This window comes from Acinonyx jubatus, chromosome A2 (assembly GCF_027475565.1).
Source record: "Acinonyx jubatus isolate Ajub_Pintada_27869175 chromosome A2, VMU_Ajub_asm_v1.0, whole genome shotgun sequence".
Classification (NCBI taxonomy): domain Eukaryota; kingdom Metazoa; phylum Chordata; class Mammalia; order Carnivora; family Felidae; genus Acinonyx; species Acinonyx jubatus.
In genome coordinates, this window is record NC_069383.1 from 159,589,625 (window position 1) to 159,609,734 (window position 20,110).

General features: G+C 61.2%; 1 protein-coding gene across 5 annotated transcripts; it reads left to right on the forward strand.

Moving 5' to 3' along the window:
• Positions 1 to 5,179: 5,179 nt before the first annotated feature.
• On the forward strand, positions 5,180 to 19,865 carry CAMSAP3 (calmodulin regulated spectrin associated protein family member 3). Of its 5 annotated transcripts, none has more exons than XM_027050415.2 (19): positions 5,180 to 5,423; positions 10,788 to 11,041; positions 11,374 to 11,496; positions 11,576 to 11,671; positions 11,843 to 11,875; positions 12,767 to 12,814; positions 13,066 to 13,204; positions 13,815 to 13,954; positions 14,039 to 14,132; positions 14,206 to 14,260; positions 14,402 to 14,475; positions 14,728 to 14,797; positions 14,894 to 16,331; positions 17,598 to 17,737; positions 17,826 to 18,100; positions 18,585 to 18,684; positions 18,940 to 19,052; positions 19,134 to 19,252; positions 19,334 to 19,865. In XM_027050415.2, exons 1-19 carry the CDS (start codon positions 5,276 to 5,278, stop codon positions 19,637 to 19,639), a joined length of 3,765 nt encoding a protein of 1,254 aa, XP_026906216.1. In that variant the 5' UTR covers positions 5,180 to 5,275; the 3' UTR covers positions 19,640 to 19,865. The 5 variants fall into 5 exon arrangements, with proteins under 5 accessions (XP_026906216.1, XP_026906219.1, XP_026906218.1 ...); XM_027050418.2 differs by having other exon boundaries at positions 14,945 to 16,331; XM_027050417.2 differs by lacking the exon at positions 12,767 to 12,814.
• Positions 19,866 to 20,110: the final 245 nt, after the last annotated feature.

The following is a 20,110-nucleotide window of genomic DNA, read 5'->3' on the forward strand; positions in this document are numbered from 1 at the left end:
CTAATTATGACTGTTGATGGTGGCCTTGATCACCCAGCCAGCAGGTGACATGGGTGTTTGTCACGAGGCTTCTCCACTGAAAACTTACTCTTTTCTCCTCTCTTTCTACAACATCCTTCTTGGAAAGACATCATGCTGTGCAGCTGGACCTCTTTTGGGGGGTGCAGCATGTTCATGAACGATTTGGAATTCTGCACATCAAGTTTGCCTCTTGTCCCTCAACCGTTAACGTATTTGATCATTTCTTTGCATCGGTGCGAACTCATGGATAATTTACTTTATTCTTGGGGTTATAAGCCAATGTTACATTAATTTTGTTACTCAGATCGCTCCAGCTGTGACCACTAGGGGCTCTTTCTTTCAGTGGGGCTCCTAAGGCCTCTGACATACCCAATCCTTGCAGGTCGTTCCTTGCTTTCTGGCACTATGCATGTGTTTTTCAACGTCATTTTTCTAGAAATTAATTTTCATTGCATTTTATGGATGGGGGGAGGCGACTCATTCCTCACTGGAGAGAATTTGAGAAGCACTTCAAAGAAGCTTTCTCTGCACGTCCCCTGCGGTGACCTTCCCTGAGGAGGCCAGGCTTGCACCTGCCCCAGGGCTCTTGCATTTCTCCGAGCCTGGAATGCTTTTCCTACAACTGTTCCTTTTTTTTTTTTTTTACTGTTTATTTATTTTTGAGGGTGGGGGAGGAGCAGAGAAAAAGGGAGACAGAGAATCCAAAGCAGGCTCTGCACTGACGGCAGAGAGCCTGATGCAAGGCTAGAACCCGGATCGGACACTTAACAGACTAAGCCGCCCACCCACCACAACTATTCCTTTTCATCCTTCCTGTCTCTGTCCATCTGTCCCACCCACAGAGTCGCCTCCCCCTCCCAAGCTGAAGCAGCCCTCACCCCAGCCACCTTCAGCACTCGCACTCTTGCTTTGTTTTATTATCCTCCCAATATTTTTTCCCCTGCTGAAGTCATCTCTTTGGTGTACTAACAATTGCTTCTAAATGCATGTGTCAGGGGGATCCTGGGTGGCTCAGTCGACTTCGGTTCGGGTCATGATCTCAGTTTGTGAGTTTGAGCCCCCGCGTCGGGCTCTGTGCTGACAGCTCAGAGCCTGGAGCCTGTTTCGGATTCTGTGTCTCCCTCTCTCTCTGCCCCCTCCCCTGCTTGCATTCTGCCCCTCTCTCTCTCTTAAAAATAAACTTAGAAAATAATAAAATAAAATGTTTATTTATTCATTTTGAGAGAGAGAGGAGAGAGAACATGAGTTGGGAAGGTGCAGAGAGAGAGGGAGAAAGAGAATTCCAAGCAGGCTACACTGTTAGCACAGAGCTTGACATGACTCTCAATCTAATGAACCTCAAGATCATGACCTGAGCCGAAATTAAGAGTCAGTTGCTCAACTGACTGAGCCACCCAGGCACCCCTGTATTTAAAAAAAAATTTTTTTTAATCTTTATTTTTGAGAGAGAGAGATACAGAGTGTGAGTGGGGGAGGGGCTCAGAGAGAGGGAGACACAGAATCTGAAACAGGCTCCAGGCTCTGAGCTGTCAGTACAGAGCCCGACGCGGGGCTCGAACTCATCAGCCGTGAGATCATGACCTGAGCTGAAGTCAGACTCAACCGACTGAGCCCCCAGGCGCCCCTGTTTTGTTTTTGTTTTTGTTTTTGTTTTTTAATGTTATTTTGAAAGACTTCAGAATTGTCTCCCTGAGATCCCTGGATAGGGGGAGTCCGAGAATAATCTCCCTCTACTGAGGCCAAACTTCAGAAAGGCCGCCATGGGACACTGTGTGGGTGGGTAGACAAAATCAGTGGCCAGACTTGAATCCCCATCACTATAGTTCAGTGTGGACGAGAGGTACTGAGGGGAGATCCCAACCTTCCTCTGCTCGGAGGCCCCCCAGCCTCGGGCTTCATCCAACCCCATCTGAGGGTGACGAACGATTAGGGAAGGTAGGCCAGCCTCAGAACGGAAAGGCAGCATGGTGGTTCAGTGGGTGAATCCAGGTGCCTTGGGCTCAAAGCCTCCTTCATTCTCGTAGCTGTGTCATTTTGGGGCCCTCGGCCTCAATTTTTCTGTCGGCAAAATGGGTCTAATACTCGTTACGCTCGGGATGTTGTAAGAATTAAACGAGATCGTGCTGGGTATAAAATAGCCTGAAAAACTGTTACCTGTTGATATGATCCCCAAAGTGCACACATACCCAGAATTTTGCGGATGAGTTTTGGGGGCTTCATACACTTCCCCAAAACCTAGTCCTGAATTCCGACCTATGAACCTTCTAAGTCATCCCCACCTCCAGCTTCATAACCAGAGCCTGTCTGATGAGTTAGGAGGTGTGAGAACCAAAGGAAGCCCCAGGTGAGGGAGGAGGTGGCAGGCAAGGGCTTGGGGAGGGCCGGAGGGGGGTCTAAGGGGAGGAGGCCACCTGCTCACAGGGGAGCCAGTGTGTCTGGAGCTGCGTGGGCCCCAGGAACTGGCCCTCAGGGGCAGGTGGGACCTCGGTTCCAGCCGGCTGTGTGTGGGTGGGGCAGTCTAGCCCAGCCAGGAGTTCCAGTTGGCCCAGTGTGGGGGCTGGGCCTGAGGAGGCCCCTGGCGCCCGAGGGGGGGGCACCGTGCCCAGTTCCTACTCTGACACCAGCAGACTCCCCCAGGCCCTCCAGTCCAGGACAGGCGAGGGCCTGCGGGTTCCCTCCCGGGGCGGGAACCTTGTGCATGTGTGTTTACAGAGCATCCCCAGGAGTGTGTCCCAGCTCGTGTTTGTCCTTGGGGTCCACAGAGGTCATGAGAACCTTCCCAGAAAAGCAAACACGCATGTGAGCCAGCGGGACGTGCCACGCTCATGGGAGTGGCACCCCGTGACGGTGTGCCCTTCCCTTCCCGGGCACCTCCCGATGCCAGGAGCCCCGGACCCCCCGGCAGTGCCACCGATGGGGAGACCAAGGCCCGGTGGGGAAAGGACATGTCCAGGTCATTCAGGGGGCTTGGGACAGGAGCCGAGACACATGCATCGCGCATATCGACACCTGCACGAAAACACACGCACACTGGCCCCTTTGTGCGCCCACACCCACTCCTGCACGGGCACATCCAGACAGGAGGGCCGACGCCCCAGCTCCCCTCCCTTGGGCACACCCACCCCCTCTCCAGTCACACGCTCTGGACCATGAGACCCATGCCTCAAACACACCTGTGCAATGTATGTTAAGGGGCCCCAGGAATTTCTACAAAGAATAGGCTTTGGGGACCATCTGAGCCTGAGAGGGGGGCTGTCTCAGGAAACTGACTCGCTATTGTGCTTTTTACAGAGTCAAGAGCCCCCCGATTGCTGTGTGTGTGTATAGGTGTGTGTGTTGAATGAAACTCCCTCTATAGTTGTGAATGCAGAAACTCACATTTACATTCCCTTACATGGGATTCACCCACCCAGCCTCACTTACATGTGGCACTCAACTGCATCTAGGTACACACACATACCCTTACACACTCACAGAGCCATTCAAAACCCAACTTCTTGGGGTGCCTGGGTGGCTCAGTCGGTTGAGCGTCTGACTTCAGCTCAGGTCATGATCTCGCGGTTCGTGGGTTCGAGCCCCGCGTCGGGCTCTGTGCTGACGGCTCGGAGCCTGGAGCCCGCTTCGGATTCTGTGTCTCTCCCTCTCTCTGCCCCTCCCATGCTCATGCTCTCTCAATAATAAATTTAAAAAAATGTGAAAAACCTAACTTATTGCGTGTGCATAGCTACACACACACTACAGTCTTCGATTTGCCACCAGGCGCACGTGTACCTGCACGCAAAGAGGGAAGCTCAGATACTCAATTTGCATTCAGAAAAGAGATACCCATGGACACTCTGACACACTCATGCTTCCACACAGATCCGTGCAAACGTCCCAAACTTCAAATGTAAACACCAGCTTCACACAAAAACACGCAGAAAGTCATACATGTCAACACTCCTGTGAAAAGATAACATACAAACCCAGATGCGTATGTGCACTTACTATACACATGTGATCACACCCGGTTATACACACCGCGGATATACAGGTCTGCAAAGACTTAACACACGATTCTACGTTCACAATTAGACACAGCTGAGAGGCACGTGGCAGATGTGTTGACACAAAAACACAATGGGATACACAGCAATTAAAAAAATTGTTAAATATTTATTTTTGAGAGACAGAGAGAGAGAGAGAGAGAGAGAGCGAGCACGAGCAGGGGAGGGGCAGAGAGAGAAGGAGACACAGAATCCCAAGCAGGCTCCAAGCTCCGAGCTGTCAGCACAGAGCCCGACGCGGGGCTTGAACTCATGAACCATGAGATCGTGACCTGAGCCGAAGTCAGAGCTTAACCAACTGAGCCACCCAGGCGCCCTGACACGAGCAAATATTAAACAAATATCCACAAAAAGGGCTCAGACATTTGCAAGTGTCCCCAGTAACTGCAATTAGCCCCATCCATAGATATAAGTAAACACACTCCTGCATAAATACACCTGCTCTCAAACAATTTCTCTCGCGTGCTCCTTCATGGACACCGATCACATCCTTATACAAAACATCCTTAGATGCTCACAAACACGTACACTCTCAAATCCACTGACAAAACACAAATGCACACGCACACTCGCCACCACTATACCCTCTGGACACCAACACCTACACCATACGATCCTTGCACACACATGAAAAACACGGACGCACACGCATACACACACACACAGGTGCTGTCACACGCCCACCCAGAGAGCACACGCAGACACCCTCAAATTCGCGCGTTCACCACCCGAATGCGTTCGGAGACGCACACACGGCTACAAACACACACGCTCTCTACGCTCCCAACTCGCCATCGGACACAGGTGCAGCCACGCACGGACGCTCACGTTCACATCCAAGCGTACACGCTCGGGCCAGCACACACATCCGCAAACAGAGGGTCCCTCGTCCTCCCCAGCGCACGCGCGCACACGCACACGCACACGCACTCCTCCGCAGCCTCCCGCCAACACCGCAGTCCGGGCCCGCCCCACCCGCTGCAGGCGGCCAGGCGAAGCCGGAGGGGGGCGGGGAGGACCGGGTCGGGGTCTGGGCCGGGGGCGGGGCGCACCTGGGCTCCGCCCCGGGGCGGGGCCGACGCTACGTCGCGAGCGCGAGCGGCCGCACCTGGCTCGGCGGCGGCGGCGGCGGGCCCGGCCCGGGTGCGAGCGCGGCGCAGCCCAGCCCGAGCGAGCGCGGAGCCGGCTCCCGCAGCCCCGGCGCCGCCATGGTGGAGGCGGCGCCCCCCGGGCCCGGGCCGCTGAGGAGGACCTTCCTGGTGCCCGAGATCAAGTCGCTGGACCAGTACGATTTCTCGCGGGCCAAGGCGGCGGCCAGCCTGGCATGGGTGCTGCGGGCCGCGTTCGGGGGCGCAGGTACCGGGCCGGGGGCGGCAGGGGCGGCAGGTGCGGGGGGCGGGGCGCCGGGCCGCGGAGGCCGGGGCCGTGGGAACAATAGCGCCGGCCGCCGGGTGTGGAGGGGGGGGGGGGCCCGGGCTCGGGCCCCGCCGCGCCGGGCCTCCGGGCTTCCTGCTCGGCCCGGGCGGTGGACTTTGCCCGCCCGGCTGCGGGAGCGCGGTGGGGGTGGGGCCGGCGGCCCAGATCCGCGCCGGGACCCCGGCGTCCGGGAGCCCAGGTGAGCGGGGCGGGGTCTCCCGGGCGGGCCTTGCACGCCCTACCCCCCCCCCCCCCGCTTTACACATTCACATCACGCGCCCCCGAGGACCCCCCCCCCCCACACCGCCCCGCAGCCGAACCCACACCCCGCGTCAGCCCTCCCTGCGCTGCGGGCGGCGAGGGCAGCTCTGGGAGCCTCTTCTTTCGCCTCCATGGCCCCGGCCAGCGGCTGGCAGCTGTGACTTATTACCCCATTTTGCCTGGGAGCCCAGAAGGGAATTGGCTTGTCCGAGATCGGCGGGGGTGGGGGCGCAGGTGTAAGGCCTTCTCCCACCCGGGGCAGAGCCTCCAGCCCTCCCCTAGGCCCACGTGTGTGGGGAAGTCAGGCCAACCCAAGGGGGAGGGTGCGGGTGGGTACCCGGGATTCAAGGGCGCGTGTGGGCAAAGTCAGGGCCCTAGGGCAACCCCATCACCCAGGCCAGAGCTGGGAGCCAGGGCCTGCTGTGGGGCAGGCGGGGTTAATTAAGGTCTGGGCCTTCCCAGGCGTCCTAAGGGGGACGCCTGCTCTCCCACCCGTCTGGCCACTGGTCTTGGCACCTGCTGAGCACAGCCCATCCCCCCACCCCTTCAGTGGCCTTCCCAGATCAACCTGTTCTGGGTGTGGGGCTCGGGGACAGCTGCCCATCTCCTGGGTCCGCCCAAGCCTGTGTCTTTCTCCCAACACCCTCCCATGCAGGGTCCACTCTGGGGCCTGCCTTTCCCTGAGGATCTGCTTGAGGAAGAAAGGGGGCTGGTAGGCAGAGATCTGGGTCTGCCCCAGCCTCTCCCGTCCCGGGTTATGTGGCCTTGGTTAGAAGGCTCGACTTTGGGAATCAGAGTTGGGCTTAAGTCCCAGCTCCACCGGGTTATGGACAAATTATGTCAATTCTCTAAGCGTCTGTTTCCCCTGTGTGTAAGAAGGCACTTATGTTCACTCATTTATCCGTTTCGCAAATGTCTGTGGGGCACCCACTAAGTGCCAGGGCAGTGCTCGGGCGGCTGGGATCCCGGCACCTTCCTCACAAGGTTGCTGGACAGCAGACCTCAGATTGGTTCTGGCGCACAGTGCCTGGTAAACAGCTACTCGCTGTCACTGCTGCTGTGACCCGTTGTGGCACTGTTATTAATAACATTAATATTATCATGGAGCAGAAAATGCCGTCCCATTTCATAGAAAGGAAAGGGAGGTCTCCTGAGGAGATGCCCCGACTCACCCAGTCCTGTTCTCCCTGACCCAGCTCCCTGCACTGTGCGATCTCCTCCCCGAGGGTGAGGGTCAGGGTGAGGGTCATGTTCAGTCGGCCTCGTACCCACCTTTTCTAAGCAGAGGGGGCTGAGGAAGGTGGGACGCCTGGCCCAGAGGGGGAAGTGGGCCACAGAGCTCTGCTTGATTCACGGACTCTGGGACTTTTTACCGATGCCTGTTGGGTGCCAGGCTGGTGCCGGGACAGAGCGATGGGGGTGGAGTTGGGAAAATGGGGGATGGGACACGAAACCAGATCTCGGCTGCTTAGGGTGATAAGGTCTGTGTTGTAGAGGCGTGCAGCGGGGCTGGGGGAAGAAAGCCCCGAACTCTGCCGAGGAGGGGAGGGGAGGGAAGGGAAAGTTTGAACCTTGAGGGACGCATAGGAGTTTGCCAGGGGGAGGCCACATGTGAAAAGGCCTGGGGGTTGGCCCATCAGGGAGTTCTCAGAGAAAAATGTGCGGGGCCCAGTGGTGGGGTGGGGGCCCAGGGAGGGGGGAGATGAGAGAGGCTGGCAGGACAGGGGGCCTCTTGAACTGTGGCCGGGAGGTGGAGGGATGTGAGGGCGCTGGGGAGCTATGGACTGGGTTTGGGGACTGACAAAATGAGATCAGCTATGCAATTGCCCCCTGGGGAATGGTGGCTGGGGGTGGGGGAGGAGGTGGTTCTGGCAGCCTGGGGGCACAGGTGTAAGGAGGCTGGGCACGAGTGCCGGCAGGTGGCCTCTGTGGGACCGAAGCTCAGAGATAAGAAAGGGTGCCATCTCTACCCAGTTTGGGAGACACCACCTAAGTCCCTTACGCCTGAACGTCACTCTGACCCGTAGGGCAACTGGGTTCACGTCAGCTCGGATGTTTATTAGCGGTGTGATCCTGGGCGAGTTAGCTCTCTGGGCCTTGGTCTTCTCATCTGTACAGTGGGGAGAAGAATAAGCGTCGTGAGGATTACACGAGCGAACGCATACGAGGTGGCCGTGTATGTCAGAGGCGCTGTAGAGCTGCGTGGTCCGGTCTGGTGGCCGGTGTTCATCGTGATGTGCTATGAATGTAAAAAACACACAGTGGCTTCTGAAGACTTGATACAAAAAAAAAAAAGTGAAATACCTCACTAATGTTTCTATGTCGATTGTTGAAATGATAGTATCAGATATATATTGTGTTAAATATATACTAAGGTAATTCTCCATTTCTTTTTTTTTTTTAGTTTATTTATTTATTTTTGAGAGAGAAAGCGCGAGTTGGGGAGGGACAGAGGGAGAGGGAGAGAATCCCAAGCAGGCCGTGCACTGTTAGCACGGAGCCCGATGCAGGGCTCTTATCCACGAACTGTGAGATCATGATGACCTGAGCCGAAGTCGATCGCTTCATCGACGGAGCCACCCAGGTGCCCCCCGTTTCTACCTTTTTAATGTGGCTCCTAGAAAGTTTAAAACTACATGTGTGGGTTGGGGCGCCTGGGTGGCTCCGTCGGTTGAGCGTCTGACTTGGGCTCCGGTCATGATCTCGTGGCTCATGAGTTTGAGCATGAGTTTGAGTTGCTGACAGCTCGGAGCCCGGAGCCTGCTTCGGATTCTGTGTCTCCCTCTCTCTCCGCCCCTCCCCTGCTCGTGCTCTGTTTCTCTCTCTCTCTCTCTCTTAAAAATGAATAAACATTAGAAAATAACTTGAAACTACATATGCGGGTCAAATTGTATTTCTGTCGGCCAGCACTATCCGATGGTAAATGATCAATAAACATTTTTAGTAGAGAGCGGTGGCTCTGAACCCCGGGGGTGGTTTTGCCTTCCAGGAGACCTTTGATAGTGTCTAGAGACCTTTTTGGTTGTCACTGCTTGGGAAGGAGGGTGTTACTGGCGTTCTGTGACTAGAGACCAGGGACTCTGCTGACCGTCCTGAAGCACCGGACAGCCTACCCCGCCCCCTGTGAGACACAAAGAATTATCCACCCCCAAGTGCCGGCCGTGGTGCGGTATAGAGGCATAGAGGAAGCGCTTGATAAACATGAGCTGTTGGGTAGCCCTAGCTCACGTGTTTTCATCTCGAAGGCCCTGACAAGTCCTGCAGGAAAGAAACTCGTTTAATTTTGCCAGTGGGAGCAGGAAATGAGCAGGGGCTGGGGAGACGGGGAACAGGGTGTGGGTTGGGTAGATGGAGAAGGAGCAGGTTTGGAGCAAGGTACTGAGCATCATGGGAGATGCCCAGAGGGCAGTGGGACACACGGCCTGGGCTGCAGCAGGTGGCAGTGCTCAGATGGCCACGGAAGCTATCACTGGGCGGGCGGGCTGGCAGGCAGGGGTGGGGGGTGCACGTGTCCACTTACAGGGCTGTTCCGACCGAGCTGTCAGGAACCTGGCATTGAAGGGGCACGAGGGGAAGAGGCCTGGCTTGAGTGGCGGGACAGAGAAAAAGATGGAAAGCGGGGGAGATGCCGGGGGAGGAAGGTTTCCGGAACAAGGAGGTGCTGGGCAGAGCGCCCAGGCGAGATACGGCCCACAACCGCGCGTTGGAGGGCCGCTGCTGGCCTTGGGGAGGCTGGGAGCTGGGAGGCCAGGTTGGGGCGGGGGTCGGGTGGAAGGAGAAGTCTGTTCAGAGAGTGCACACAGCTATCCACAGGGGTGGAGCATTACGTGGGAAGGTCAAGTGTGACTTCAGGGGGCGGGGTGGAGTGAAGGCAAGGAAGCCTGGGTCCTTACAGGTGAGGGCAGGGGGGTCTCCGGGGAGCCTGGCTGTGAAGACAGGCGCGTGAGAAGGGCCTGGTGTGTTGTGTGCCGATGCTTTTAAGCGGTAGGAATCTGCCCCCTTCCGTTATTTCAGACACATAGAACCCCAGTAGACAAAACAGCTGTTCTGGTTGGAATAAGAGTTAGGGCCTCCCTGAAACACCCCCACGAGGGCAGGTCCCCTAGGCTGGCCTCAGTCACCTCCTCCTGGACCCTCCCAGAGAATCGTCCTGGTGACTTATTCTGGTCTTTCTGTTCCCCACCCATGGATCCTGCTTGGGGTTCCGTGCCCCCCCCACCCCCCCACATGGGGCTTCCTCAAGCCTCTCCCTGCCCTGCCGTCTCATTCAACGTCTTCAGGGGGTTTGTGGCCGCCTCTGCAAGGTGATCTCACCTCTCTCCAGAGCCCCGGCCCCTCACGCTCCGCTTTTGCTGCCTCACCGCCTGTACCCCCACCTTCCCACTCACACCTGATGGGCCCTGGACGCCTCCTTGTCCCTCCCCCGCCTCCTCCCTTCAGTCGCCAGGTTCTGACCGTTCACCCCCCTCAGAAGGTCTGCAGTCTGGCCAGCTTTCCGGTTCCCTGGCCCGCCTGCCAGACCCCTGACTCCACAGTTCATCCCACCCTGCTTCCAAGCTGACAGAGGGTGTGGTTGGCGGGGGGGGGGGGGGGGGGGGGGGGTTGCTGCTAAAGGCCTGAGTTTGAATCCCAGTGCCGGCACTGGCCAGCTGTGTGGCCTTAGGCAGGTTGCTTTCGTTCTCTGTGCCTCAGTTTCTGGAGTTACCACTTGTGCCCTGGCTGCTGCTTCCTAGGCCTGCAGGGCACCCGGGGAGTTAGGTGGGTTAAGTGATCTTGTCTTGTCGTTGTTGTTCTCCTTGGAGGGCCTGCAAGACCACCGCCCTCCCAACAAGGCGCGGGTGGCCTCTCCCCTTCCAGAACTGCCCTTCCCCCACCCCCCAGGCACTGCCTGGCCCACCTCCTGGCCTTTGCCCCTCTGCCTGGAGCCCCTTCCTGTGGCGAACTCCCGCACACCCGCGCCCGGGTCCCCTAGCCTCCCCGTCCCGTGCCGTCCTCCGACGCATGCCTGGGCCCTGACCCGCCGTCACCCCCCTCGCCCCGCAGAGCATGTGCCCTCGGAGCTGTGGGAGCCCTTCTACACCGACCAGTACGCACAGGAGCACGTGAAGCCCCCGGTGACACGGCTGCTGCTCTCGGCTGAGCTCTACTGCCGGGCCTGGCGCCAGGTGCTGCCGCAGCTCGAGACCCCCCCCAGTCCCTCCGCGCTCCTGGCCCTGCTGGCGCGGAGGGGCACGGTGCCCGCGCTGCCCGAGCGTCCCGTGCAGGAGGCCGACTTGAGGCACCAGCCTATCCTCATGGTAGGCCCCGCCCCAGTCCGTCAGGCCCCGCCCACCAGACGCGGCTCCTCCCCCAGGCTCCTCCCACGAGGCCTGGCTCCTCCCCAGAGACGCCACCCTGGTCCTTGAGGAGGCGCTTGAGGACAGGGCCCACCAGGAGTGGTTCTTCCCGGACCCCTGTCCTGGCTCCTTCCCCGAAGCCCCACCCACTAACCCTGGCTCATCCCCAAAGCCCCTCCTACTTCACGCCCCTCCCCACACACCTCGAGGTTCTTCCTCTGGTTCTCCCTCAGGCGGCCAGGGGAACCCCCACCCCTCGCTGTGGTCTCACCCTTGAGCCCTTCCCTGCACAGGGAGCCCACCTAGCTGTCATTGACGCCCTCATGGTTGCCTTCACCTTCGAGTGGACAAAGACACTGCCTGGTCCCTTGGCCCTGGCCAGCTTGGAGCACAAGCTCCTTTTCTGGGTGGACACGGTAGGTGGGGTCAGGCAGGCATGGGCTGGGGGCCGGCATTGCCCAGGGAGCACAGTGCTGACCTCTCCCTGCTCCCCAGACCATCCGGCGGTTGCAGGAGAAGACTGAGCAGGAAGCTGCCCAGAGAGCCTCTCCCGCGGCCCCTGCAGATGGGGTGGCCCCCGCACAGCCCTCGGTGAGACTAGGGCGACGGACGAATGGACGGACACGAGGACGGTCGGAGGGAGGGCTGGGTGGGAGGGGAAGGGCTGCACTGGGGGGGGGGGCTGGAGGTGACTCTCTCTCTCTTTCTGCCGTCTCCCCTGTGCCTCTCCCGCTGCTCTCCCCTCTGCCTCTCTGGCATCAGTGCCCCACACGCTGGTACTGGAAGCTGGTTCCTGTAAGTGGGGCTGTTCCTCCGCCCCGTCTGCCTGCCTCGCTTGTCGCTTGGTCTGTCTTGTCTGTTCTGCCTGCCTGTCCGCTCCCTCTCCTACCTCCTCCCAGCTGTGAGCAGAGGATATGGGACCCCGGCCCTGGGGGACAGAGGGAACCTCTCCGTAGACCAAGAGAAGAGAAGCGTGTTAACTGAGAAGGCAGATCACTCCCCAGTTACCTGACCGGGGAGGCGGGGGTGGGGGTGGGGGGGATGGGAGGGAATGAGCCTCTCCTCCCAGTAATCAAGAGGGCAGAGCTTCTGGGCTCGTTCATCTTTGCTGAGGCGGGAGACTTCCGGCACCCCTGAAGGGGGTCCCTAGCCCATCAGGCACGTGGATCCTGACCCCTTAGCCAAGAGGAAGGCCCCCAGACCCAGAAGAAGGTAGAAGAACCTTCCTAAGACTCCAGTTTCCCTGCAGACAAGCCCGGCTTGGGTGGGAGGGGGCATCCATCCGTGAAACACAAGGGGCGAGTGGCCACTGCCAGTGGGGGCTTCGGGTGGACCGAGTCCCGCCTCTGCTCACTCTGGAGCCTCCCTCCTTCCACTCTGTGGCCTGGGTTGGGGGCTCCTCTCCTTCTGCCTCCCCGCTTCCTCCGCAACCCCTCCCCGAGCTGGGGCCTGGGTCTTTTGGGGGGGGGGGGATGATTCCCTGCATGGGAGGCTGGCTGTGTGGGGTCCCTCCAGGCTGGGAGGAGCTGGGGTCCCCAAAGCCGGCCAGAGCGCAGTCAGGGAGCTGGACGGCCAGGGCTCGTGACAGGAGTCAGGGCTCTCTCTCCCCTCCCCTGGAGGTGTGCTTGGGGGCCCAGCAAGTCAGCGCCCCTCCCGCCCCGCTGACGGCTGCTCCTCTCCCCCCAGCACGCAATTGCCTTCTGTTTGAAGGAGTCGGGGAGCAAACCCCCCATGGTAATGTATCCCCCGCCCCGGGGTCCCAGGAGTCCTGCCCCAGCCCTCGCTGCTGGCCTGGCTGCTCGCAGACAGTTCCTTTGCCTCTTGCTGCTGCCCTTCCCCTGCTCCAGGCTGGCCCCACTCTGGCTCCGGGACCCCCAGCTTCACGCCCCCTCACGGCGGAAACCCCAGGCCTCCCCACCCAGCCTGCATGACCGCTGCCCCGGGGGCCGGCCTGACCTCTGACCTAACCCGGCTCCCACCCACAGATCCGATACCGCAAGGACCGAGCTGTGGCCCGACGCGCCCCCTGCTTTCCAACCGTGACCACCCTCCAGGATCTGGCGAGTGGGGCCGCACTGGCCGCCACGATCCACTGCTATTGTCCCCAGCTCTTGCGACTCGAGGGTGAGTGAGTGGGCCTGGGCCGCACCTGTCCGTGGGAGCTCGACACCCAGGCATCTGCCCCAGAGTGCTGCGGTGATTAGGAGTGCAGCTTTCAGAACTGGCGGGCCTGCGTTTGAACATTTCTTCCCCTCGTTAGCTGTGTGACCTTGCGCAAGTGTCTAAACTTCTCTGTGCTTCCTAGAATTCACGCCTGCAGCAGATATTTATAGAACGCAAGCTGTGTGCCAGATCCTGTTTTAGGTGCCGGAGACCCAGGGTGCACAATACGGACATGCTCCTGACCTCAGGCAGCTCACATCCTGGTTGGGAGAGAAAGACAGTAACTTCATCCAGAAAAACATTCTGGACGTTAGGTGCTCTGAGGGAGGGCGAGGTAGTTAGGAGAAGCTTTCTGACTTGAGTTCCTGGGGGACGAGTTCTTCCGGCAGCTGGGAACAGTTGCAGAGGCCGGAGGAACAGCCCGTTGTAGTATCCGCTTTGTAGAGGGCACCTGGCCTGAGGCCCGGCCCGTAGGAGAGCCTCTGTGCGTGTCGCCTGCTGGGCCCTCGCTTCCCCAGGGCCCTGTCCTCCTCCGCATAGAGCTGGGGACCCAGGTATCCTGTCCCCACAGAGGTGTGCCTCAAGGACCCCATGTCTGTGGCGGACAGCCTCTACAACCTCCAGCTGGTGCAGGATTTCTGTGCCTCCCGCCTTCCTCGTGGCTGCCCACTGTCCCTCGAGGACCTGCTGTATGTCCCACCGCCCCTCAAGGTAAGGCCGTCTCGAGGCCTCGTGGGCCGAGGCTGGCGTCCGGGGCCGTGGCTCCCAGTGGCTGACCCCGCCTTCTGCCTCCAGATCAACCTGGTGGTGCTGCTCGCCGAGATGTTCATGTGCTTTGAGGTGCTGAAACCTGATTTCGTGCAGGCTAAGGACCTTCCTGATGGTCATGGTGAGGCCTGGCCCGGGGTGTGGGGCGGGGTAGGGAGGCCAGGCCCTGCCTGACCCTCCTCTCTCTGCTGCAGCGGCCTCCCCCCGGGCCACGGAGGCCTCTTCCGCCCAGAACAGCAGTGGCTGCAGGTATGGTTTCCCCACTGGGTGAGTCTCCGTGGCCGTGGCGCTGTGACAGGGCTAGGGGATGCTCTCTGTTCTCGGCTCCTGGGAGAGGTGAGCAGGGGCGGGGCAGGGAGGGGCCCTTGGCTGACGTGCATCTCTTCACAGTTCTCCTGTCTTCAATTTCCGCCACCCACTCCTGTCACCCGGCGGCTCCCAGTCCCCACTCCGTGGATCCACAGGTGAGGGCAGGGGTACAGCTTGTCACTGGAGACCCCTACGCAGCCACTACCCCCGGCTGACTTTGTCTCTCCTCCTGATCCTTCCACGGGGTCCCTCAGGCACCTGAATGACCCGGTGGTGACACTCACCCCCACAGTGGCCCCCAGCTATCTGTCCACATAATGCCCATCCGTGACACCCCCCGGCGGACCCCACCCAGGGTGCCCAGCGCCGTAGTGGCCACTGAATGACCGCTTACCCCCCCTCCCCAGGCTCACTGAAGTCCTCCCCGTCCATGTCCCACATGGAGGCCCTCGGCAAGGCCTGGAACCGTCAGCTCAGGTGAGTGCGTCTCAGGGGCCTGGCCGGTGGAGCAGGCTGGGCAGGGGTGGGGCCGGGGCTTGTCCCAGGGGCTGACCCCTCCCTCCTGCCGCCCAGCCGTCCCCTCTCCCAGGCAGTGTCGTTCAGCACCCCCTTTGGCCTGGACAGCGACGTGGATGTCGTCATGGGAGACCCCGTCCTACTCCGCTCGGTCAGCTCAGACAGCCTGGGCCCCCCGCGCCCTGTGCCAGCCCGGACCCCCGTGCAGCCAGCCCCGGAGCCTGGCGACCTGCCTACCATCGAGGAGGCCCTGCAGATCATCCACAGTGCCGAGCCCCGGCTGCTCCCAGATGGGGCTGCCGACGGCAGCTTCTACCTCCACTCCCCCGAGGGGCCCTCCAAACTGCCGCTGGCTTCCTCCTACCCACTCGAGGGGGCCTCCAAAGCACCCGCGTACGTGCCCCACCCCGAGGCCCCCTTGAAACCATCTCCCTGCACGGTGGCGGAGATGTCGAAACCGTCGGCCCTATCCGAGGGCTCCCCGAAGGCGGCGGCTTCGTCCCCAGCGGCCAACAACTCCGAAGTGAAGATGACCAGCTTTGCTGAACGCAAGAAGCAGCTGGTGAGGGCTGAGGCCGAGGCAGGGTCCCCGACGGCCACCCCCGCGGCACCAGAGGCCCTGAGCTCCGAGATGAGCGAGCTGGGAGCCCGGCTGGAGGAGAAACGGCGGGCCATAGAGGCTCAGAAGCGACGGATCGAGGCCATCTTTGCCAAGCACCGCCAGCGACTGGGCAAGAGCGCTTTCCTGCAGGTGCAGCCTCGGGAGGCCGGAGGGGAAGCGGAGGCAGAGGCGGAGCCAGGCCCAGTCCCCGGTGGGGAGCGGCCGGCGGGTGAGGGCCAGGGCGAGCCATCCCCGCGGCCCAAGGCAGTGACCTTCTCACCCGAACTGGGCCCAGTGCCCCCCGAGGGGCTGGGAGACTATAACCGGGCGGTCAGCAAGTTAAGCGCCGCGCTGAGCTCGCTGCAGCGGGACATGCAGAGGCTCACGGACCAGCAGCAGCGGCTCCTGGCTCCGCCCGAGGCCCCTGGGCCTGCCCCGCCGCCCGCCGCGTGGGTCATCCCTGGTCCCACGGTGGGTCCCAAAGCCGCATCTCCCAGCCCTGCTCGGCGCGCCCCGGCTGCCCGGCGCAGCCCGGGGCCTGGCCCCAGCCCGACACCCCGAAGCCCGAAACACGCACGGCCGGCGGAGCTGCGGCTGGCTCCCCTGACGAGAGTGCTCACGCCTCCCCATGATGTAGACAGCCTCCCCCACCTGCGCAAGTTCTCGCCAAGCCAGGTGCCCGTGCAGACCCGTTCCTCTATCCTCCTGGCGGAGGGGTCGCCTCCAGAGGAGCCCGCGGCCCGGCCTGGCCTCATCGAGATCCCACTGGGCAGCCTGGAAGAGCCCACGGCCGAGGACGAGGGAGATGGGAGCCCCCCTGGTGCTGAGGATTCCTTAGAGGAGGAGGCGTCTTCGGAGGGAGAGCCCCGGGCCGGGCTGGGATTCTTCTACAAGGTGAGTCCCGGAAGCAGGTTGGGGAAGGGGCGGGGTGGGTGGGCACAGGCGTGGAGGCGGAGAGCCAGGTGGGAGTGGGCAAGGACAAGGTGGGCGTGGCCAGATGGACAGATGGGTGGGTGGGTGGATAGACAGATGGACGGGGTGGGCGTGGGTGGACAGACGGGTGGGTGACAGACGGACAGGGGCAGGCGGATAAGCAGGGCTGGGGTCTTCCACTTCCTTCTGTCTCATGCTCTCCTTCATGCTCTGCCCACCTCGGCCCTGCCGGTTCCCCTCCCCGCTCTCCCATGTCTGGTCCCTGTTCCCCATCCTCACGGCACCCCCAGCCTGGCCTGGTGCTCTCACCTGGACACCTGCACCCGCAACTTGAACGGCCTCTGCTGTCCACCCCACCCCTCCATCCCTGGCCATCTTCAACTGAGCAGCCAGAGAGATTTTTTTTTTTTTTTTTTTTTTTTTAATACTATGAACTGGACCTTGTCAATCCCGTTTAAACCCTTCGGTAGCTTCTCTTGCTCTTAGAATAAAAGTCCTTCCGTGGCCTTAGGCTCTGCCCACCTCTGACCCTCCCAGGCCACACCCCCCCCCCCCCAACCCAGCCACACCGGCCTCCCCATTCCAGGACTGCTAGGCTTGTTCTAGCCTCAGGGCTTTTGCATTTGCTGTTCCCTCTTGCCTGGGATACTCTCTTTACCTCTCGCCTTCTTGTCATTCTCTCTCCCTGGTCACCTTCTCCAAGAAGCCTTGCTTAGTGCCCCCAGGCTGGGATAGATCCCTCCCCGCCCTGTAGACTGGTAGCTGTTTTGTCTTAATATTTTTTAAGTTTTTATTTATTTTGAGAGAGAGAAGGGAGAGTGAGGGAGGGGCAGAGAGAGAGAGAGAGAGAGAGAGAGAATCCCAAGCAGGCTCCCCACTGTCGGTGCAAAGCCTGATGCGGGGCTCAAACTCATGAACTGTGAGACCATGACCTGAGCCAGAACCAAGAATCAGATGCTTAACCCACTGAGCCTCCCAGGTGCCCCAGACTGGTAGCTGCTTCTGATGTATCAGGTCGTCTCCCGCCCTGGGTTAAGTGCTCTGTGTGAACAGCACCCGGGTCCACTCTGGTCCCTGTGCCGCACGTAGAACTCTGCACGAAGCAGGAGCCAAGGGGACGCCCTCAGCCCGATTACAAAATCGGAAGGGTGGGTGAGTGGTTGCCAGGCTGGGTTGATGGACCTACCAGGGGAGGGACGGCCAGCCGGACTCCGAGCCTGCCCCCAGGATGAAGACAAGCCCGAGGACGAGATGGCCCAAAAGCGGGCCAGCCTGCTGGAACGGCAGCAGCGGCGGGCGGAGGAGGCTCGGCGGCGAAAGCAGTGGCAGGAGGCCGAGAAGGAGCAGCGGAGGGAAGAGGCTGCCCGGTGAGCGGAGTGCTGCCCGGGCCCCCGGCCCCCCGGCCCCCCGCGAACCCGCGGCCCGTCTGACCGCTTGATAACTCTCGGTCTGCAGGCTGGCCCAGGAGGAGGCGGCCCCGGGCCCCCCCGCCCCCCCAGCCGCCAGGGCCCCCGTCGAGGAGGAGGTGGGCCCCAGGAGGGGGGAGTTCACCCGGCTCGAGTATGAACGCCGGGCCCAGCTGAAGCTGATGGACGACCTTGACAAAGTGCTACGGCCACGGGCTGCGGGGACCGGGGGGCCGGGCCGGGGTGGGCGGAGGGGCCCCCGGCCGCGCTCCGGTTGCTGTGACGACTCGGCCTTGGCACGAAGCCCTGCCCGTGGCCTGCTGGGTAAGGAGCCCGTAGGGAGGGGTGGGGCGCGGGGATGGTGCCTGCTCAGTGCCCTTTTCCAGGGCTGTGGAGACTGCGCCTCCCCCCCCACCCCCGAGTATGTGGGAGAGGGGAAGACTGTGCGTGGGGTGACGGGGGCCTTGCCCATGCCCTTTAGACTTCCAGAGGGATGTGGGGGCTACAGTGGGGGTAAGGCGTGTTGGGCAGAGCTGGCCCAGAGTTGTCTCCGGGGCTTCGTGGATGAGGCCCCCTCGGGTACGTTCAGGGGCAACAGCTTTCTAGTGGGGGTTTCCCCACAGCCTGCTGGGCACAGCTCCTGCCCCCGTGGGTAGGGGGAGGTCTCAGTTGGAAGGCACAGGGTGAGGGTCTTGGGAAGGGCGGACCCCACGTGCCCTCCACAGCCTACTAGGTAAGTTCCTCCCCCCAGGCATTTGGGGACACCAGGGGCTTTGGGTGGGGATGACTCCGTGCCATCTTCTCCCAGGCTCCCGGCTCAGCAAAGTCTACTCTCAGTCCACCCTGTCACTGTCAACCGTGGCCAACGAGGCCCCCAATAATCTTGGCGTGAAGAGGCCGACGTCTCGGTGAGTTTGGCCGGGGTGGGCAGGTGCCCGCGTCTCAGGTGCCCCGAGTCTGTGTGTTCTCTTCCGCCGAAGGGATTAGAGGACACATTCGAGGCCGAGTGGGGCTCTGTCCTCTGCACTTGAGCAGGGCTCCGGCAGGTGCACCTGCCCCCTGTTGTGCCATGTTCTGGGCTCGGCCCTTCCCCGGTCCCTCTGTGCGGGGGAAGGCTTCACCCACCACCGAGCGCATCCCCATCCCTTCCTGTGCCCCCACAGGGCTCCATCCCCATCCGGCCTCATGTCCCCAAGCCGCCTGCCTGGTAGCCGGGAACGCGACTGGGAGAACGGTAGCAACGCCTCGTCCCCGGCGTCGGTGCCCGAGTACACAGGTAAGTGGGGCTGGGGATCGCGGGCACCCCGCCAGGCCCTGCCCGCCCCGTCAGCCCCGCTGACCACCCTGCGCACCCCAGGTCCGCGGCTGTACAAGGAGCCCAGCGCCAAGTCCAACAAGTTCATCATCCACAACGCCCTGTCGCACTGCTGCCTCGCGGGCAAGGTGAACGAACCGCAGAAGAACCGCATCCTGGAGGTGAGCCCGGGGCTGGCAGTGGGGGCGCGAGGGCTGGGGCCAGGGCCCGCCCCCGGTGAACCGCTTCCACCACCCGGCCAGGAAATGGAGAAGAGCAAGGCCAATCACTTCCTGATCCTCTTCCGCGACTCGAGCTGCCAGTTCCGGGCCCTCTACACGCTGTCCGGGGAGACAGAGGAGCTGACGAGGCTGGCCGGCTACGGCCCCCGCACAGTCACGCCCGCCATGGTCGAGGGCATCTACAAGTACAACTCGGACCGCAAGCGCTTTACCCAGATCCCTGCCAAGACCATGTCCATGAGTGTAGACGCCTTCACCATCCAGGGCCACCTCTGGCAGAGCAAGAAGCCCACCACCCCCAAGAAGGGCAGCAGCACCCCCAAGTAGCCTCGTCCCGGTGGTTCCCAGGGCAGAGGACAGCCTGGAGGACAATCAGTTGGCATTCCTGGGTCTCGTCTGTCCCCAACCTTGTCTGGGTAGGGCTGGAGTCCCTACCCCCTAACTTCTGTCCTGTCCTGCTGTGGGGGCTGAGCTGGGAGGTTCAGGGACTCAGGGCTCAGCTCAGTCCCCTGTCTGTCCTCCCCACCTTCTTGAATAAAATAATTTAGAAAGAGCTCGAGTGCTGGCATCTCCCTGAGGCTGGCTGGGGCGTCCAGTGACCTCTCCGAGGGCGTTTTCCAGCCTCGCCCGCCATGTCCTGCCGCCTCAAGAGCCCTGATGCGGCTCATGCCAAGGCCCCTCGTGGCTGCTCCTTGGCTGCCTCTTGACCAGCCTCTCCCCGTGGCCTCCCCACCCGCCGCTCACTGCACTTCCCTCCTCCGTGGGGATGTTACTGGCCCCTCCTGGCACTTGGTCTGC

Bases quoted from the DNA above. Each gene is read 5' to 3' on its own strand.
- CAMSAP3 (XM_027050415.2), top strand. From the start codon at position 5,276: ATGGTGGAGGCGGCGCCCCCCGGGCCCGGGCCGCTGAGGAGGACCTTC. The intron at 13,955-14,038 runs GTAAGGCCGTCT...TTCTGCCTCCAG, and splicing joins ATGTCCCACCGCCCCTCAAG to ATCAACCTGGTGGTGCTGCT. The intron at 18,685-18,939 runs GTGAGTTTGGCC...GTGCCCCCACAG, and splicing joins GTGAAGAGGCCGACGTCTCG to GGCTCCATCCCCATCCGGCC.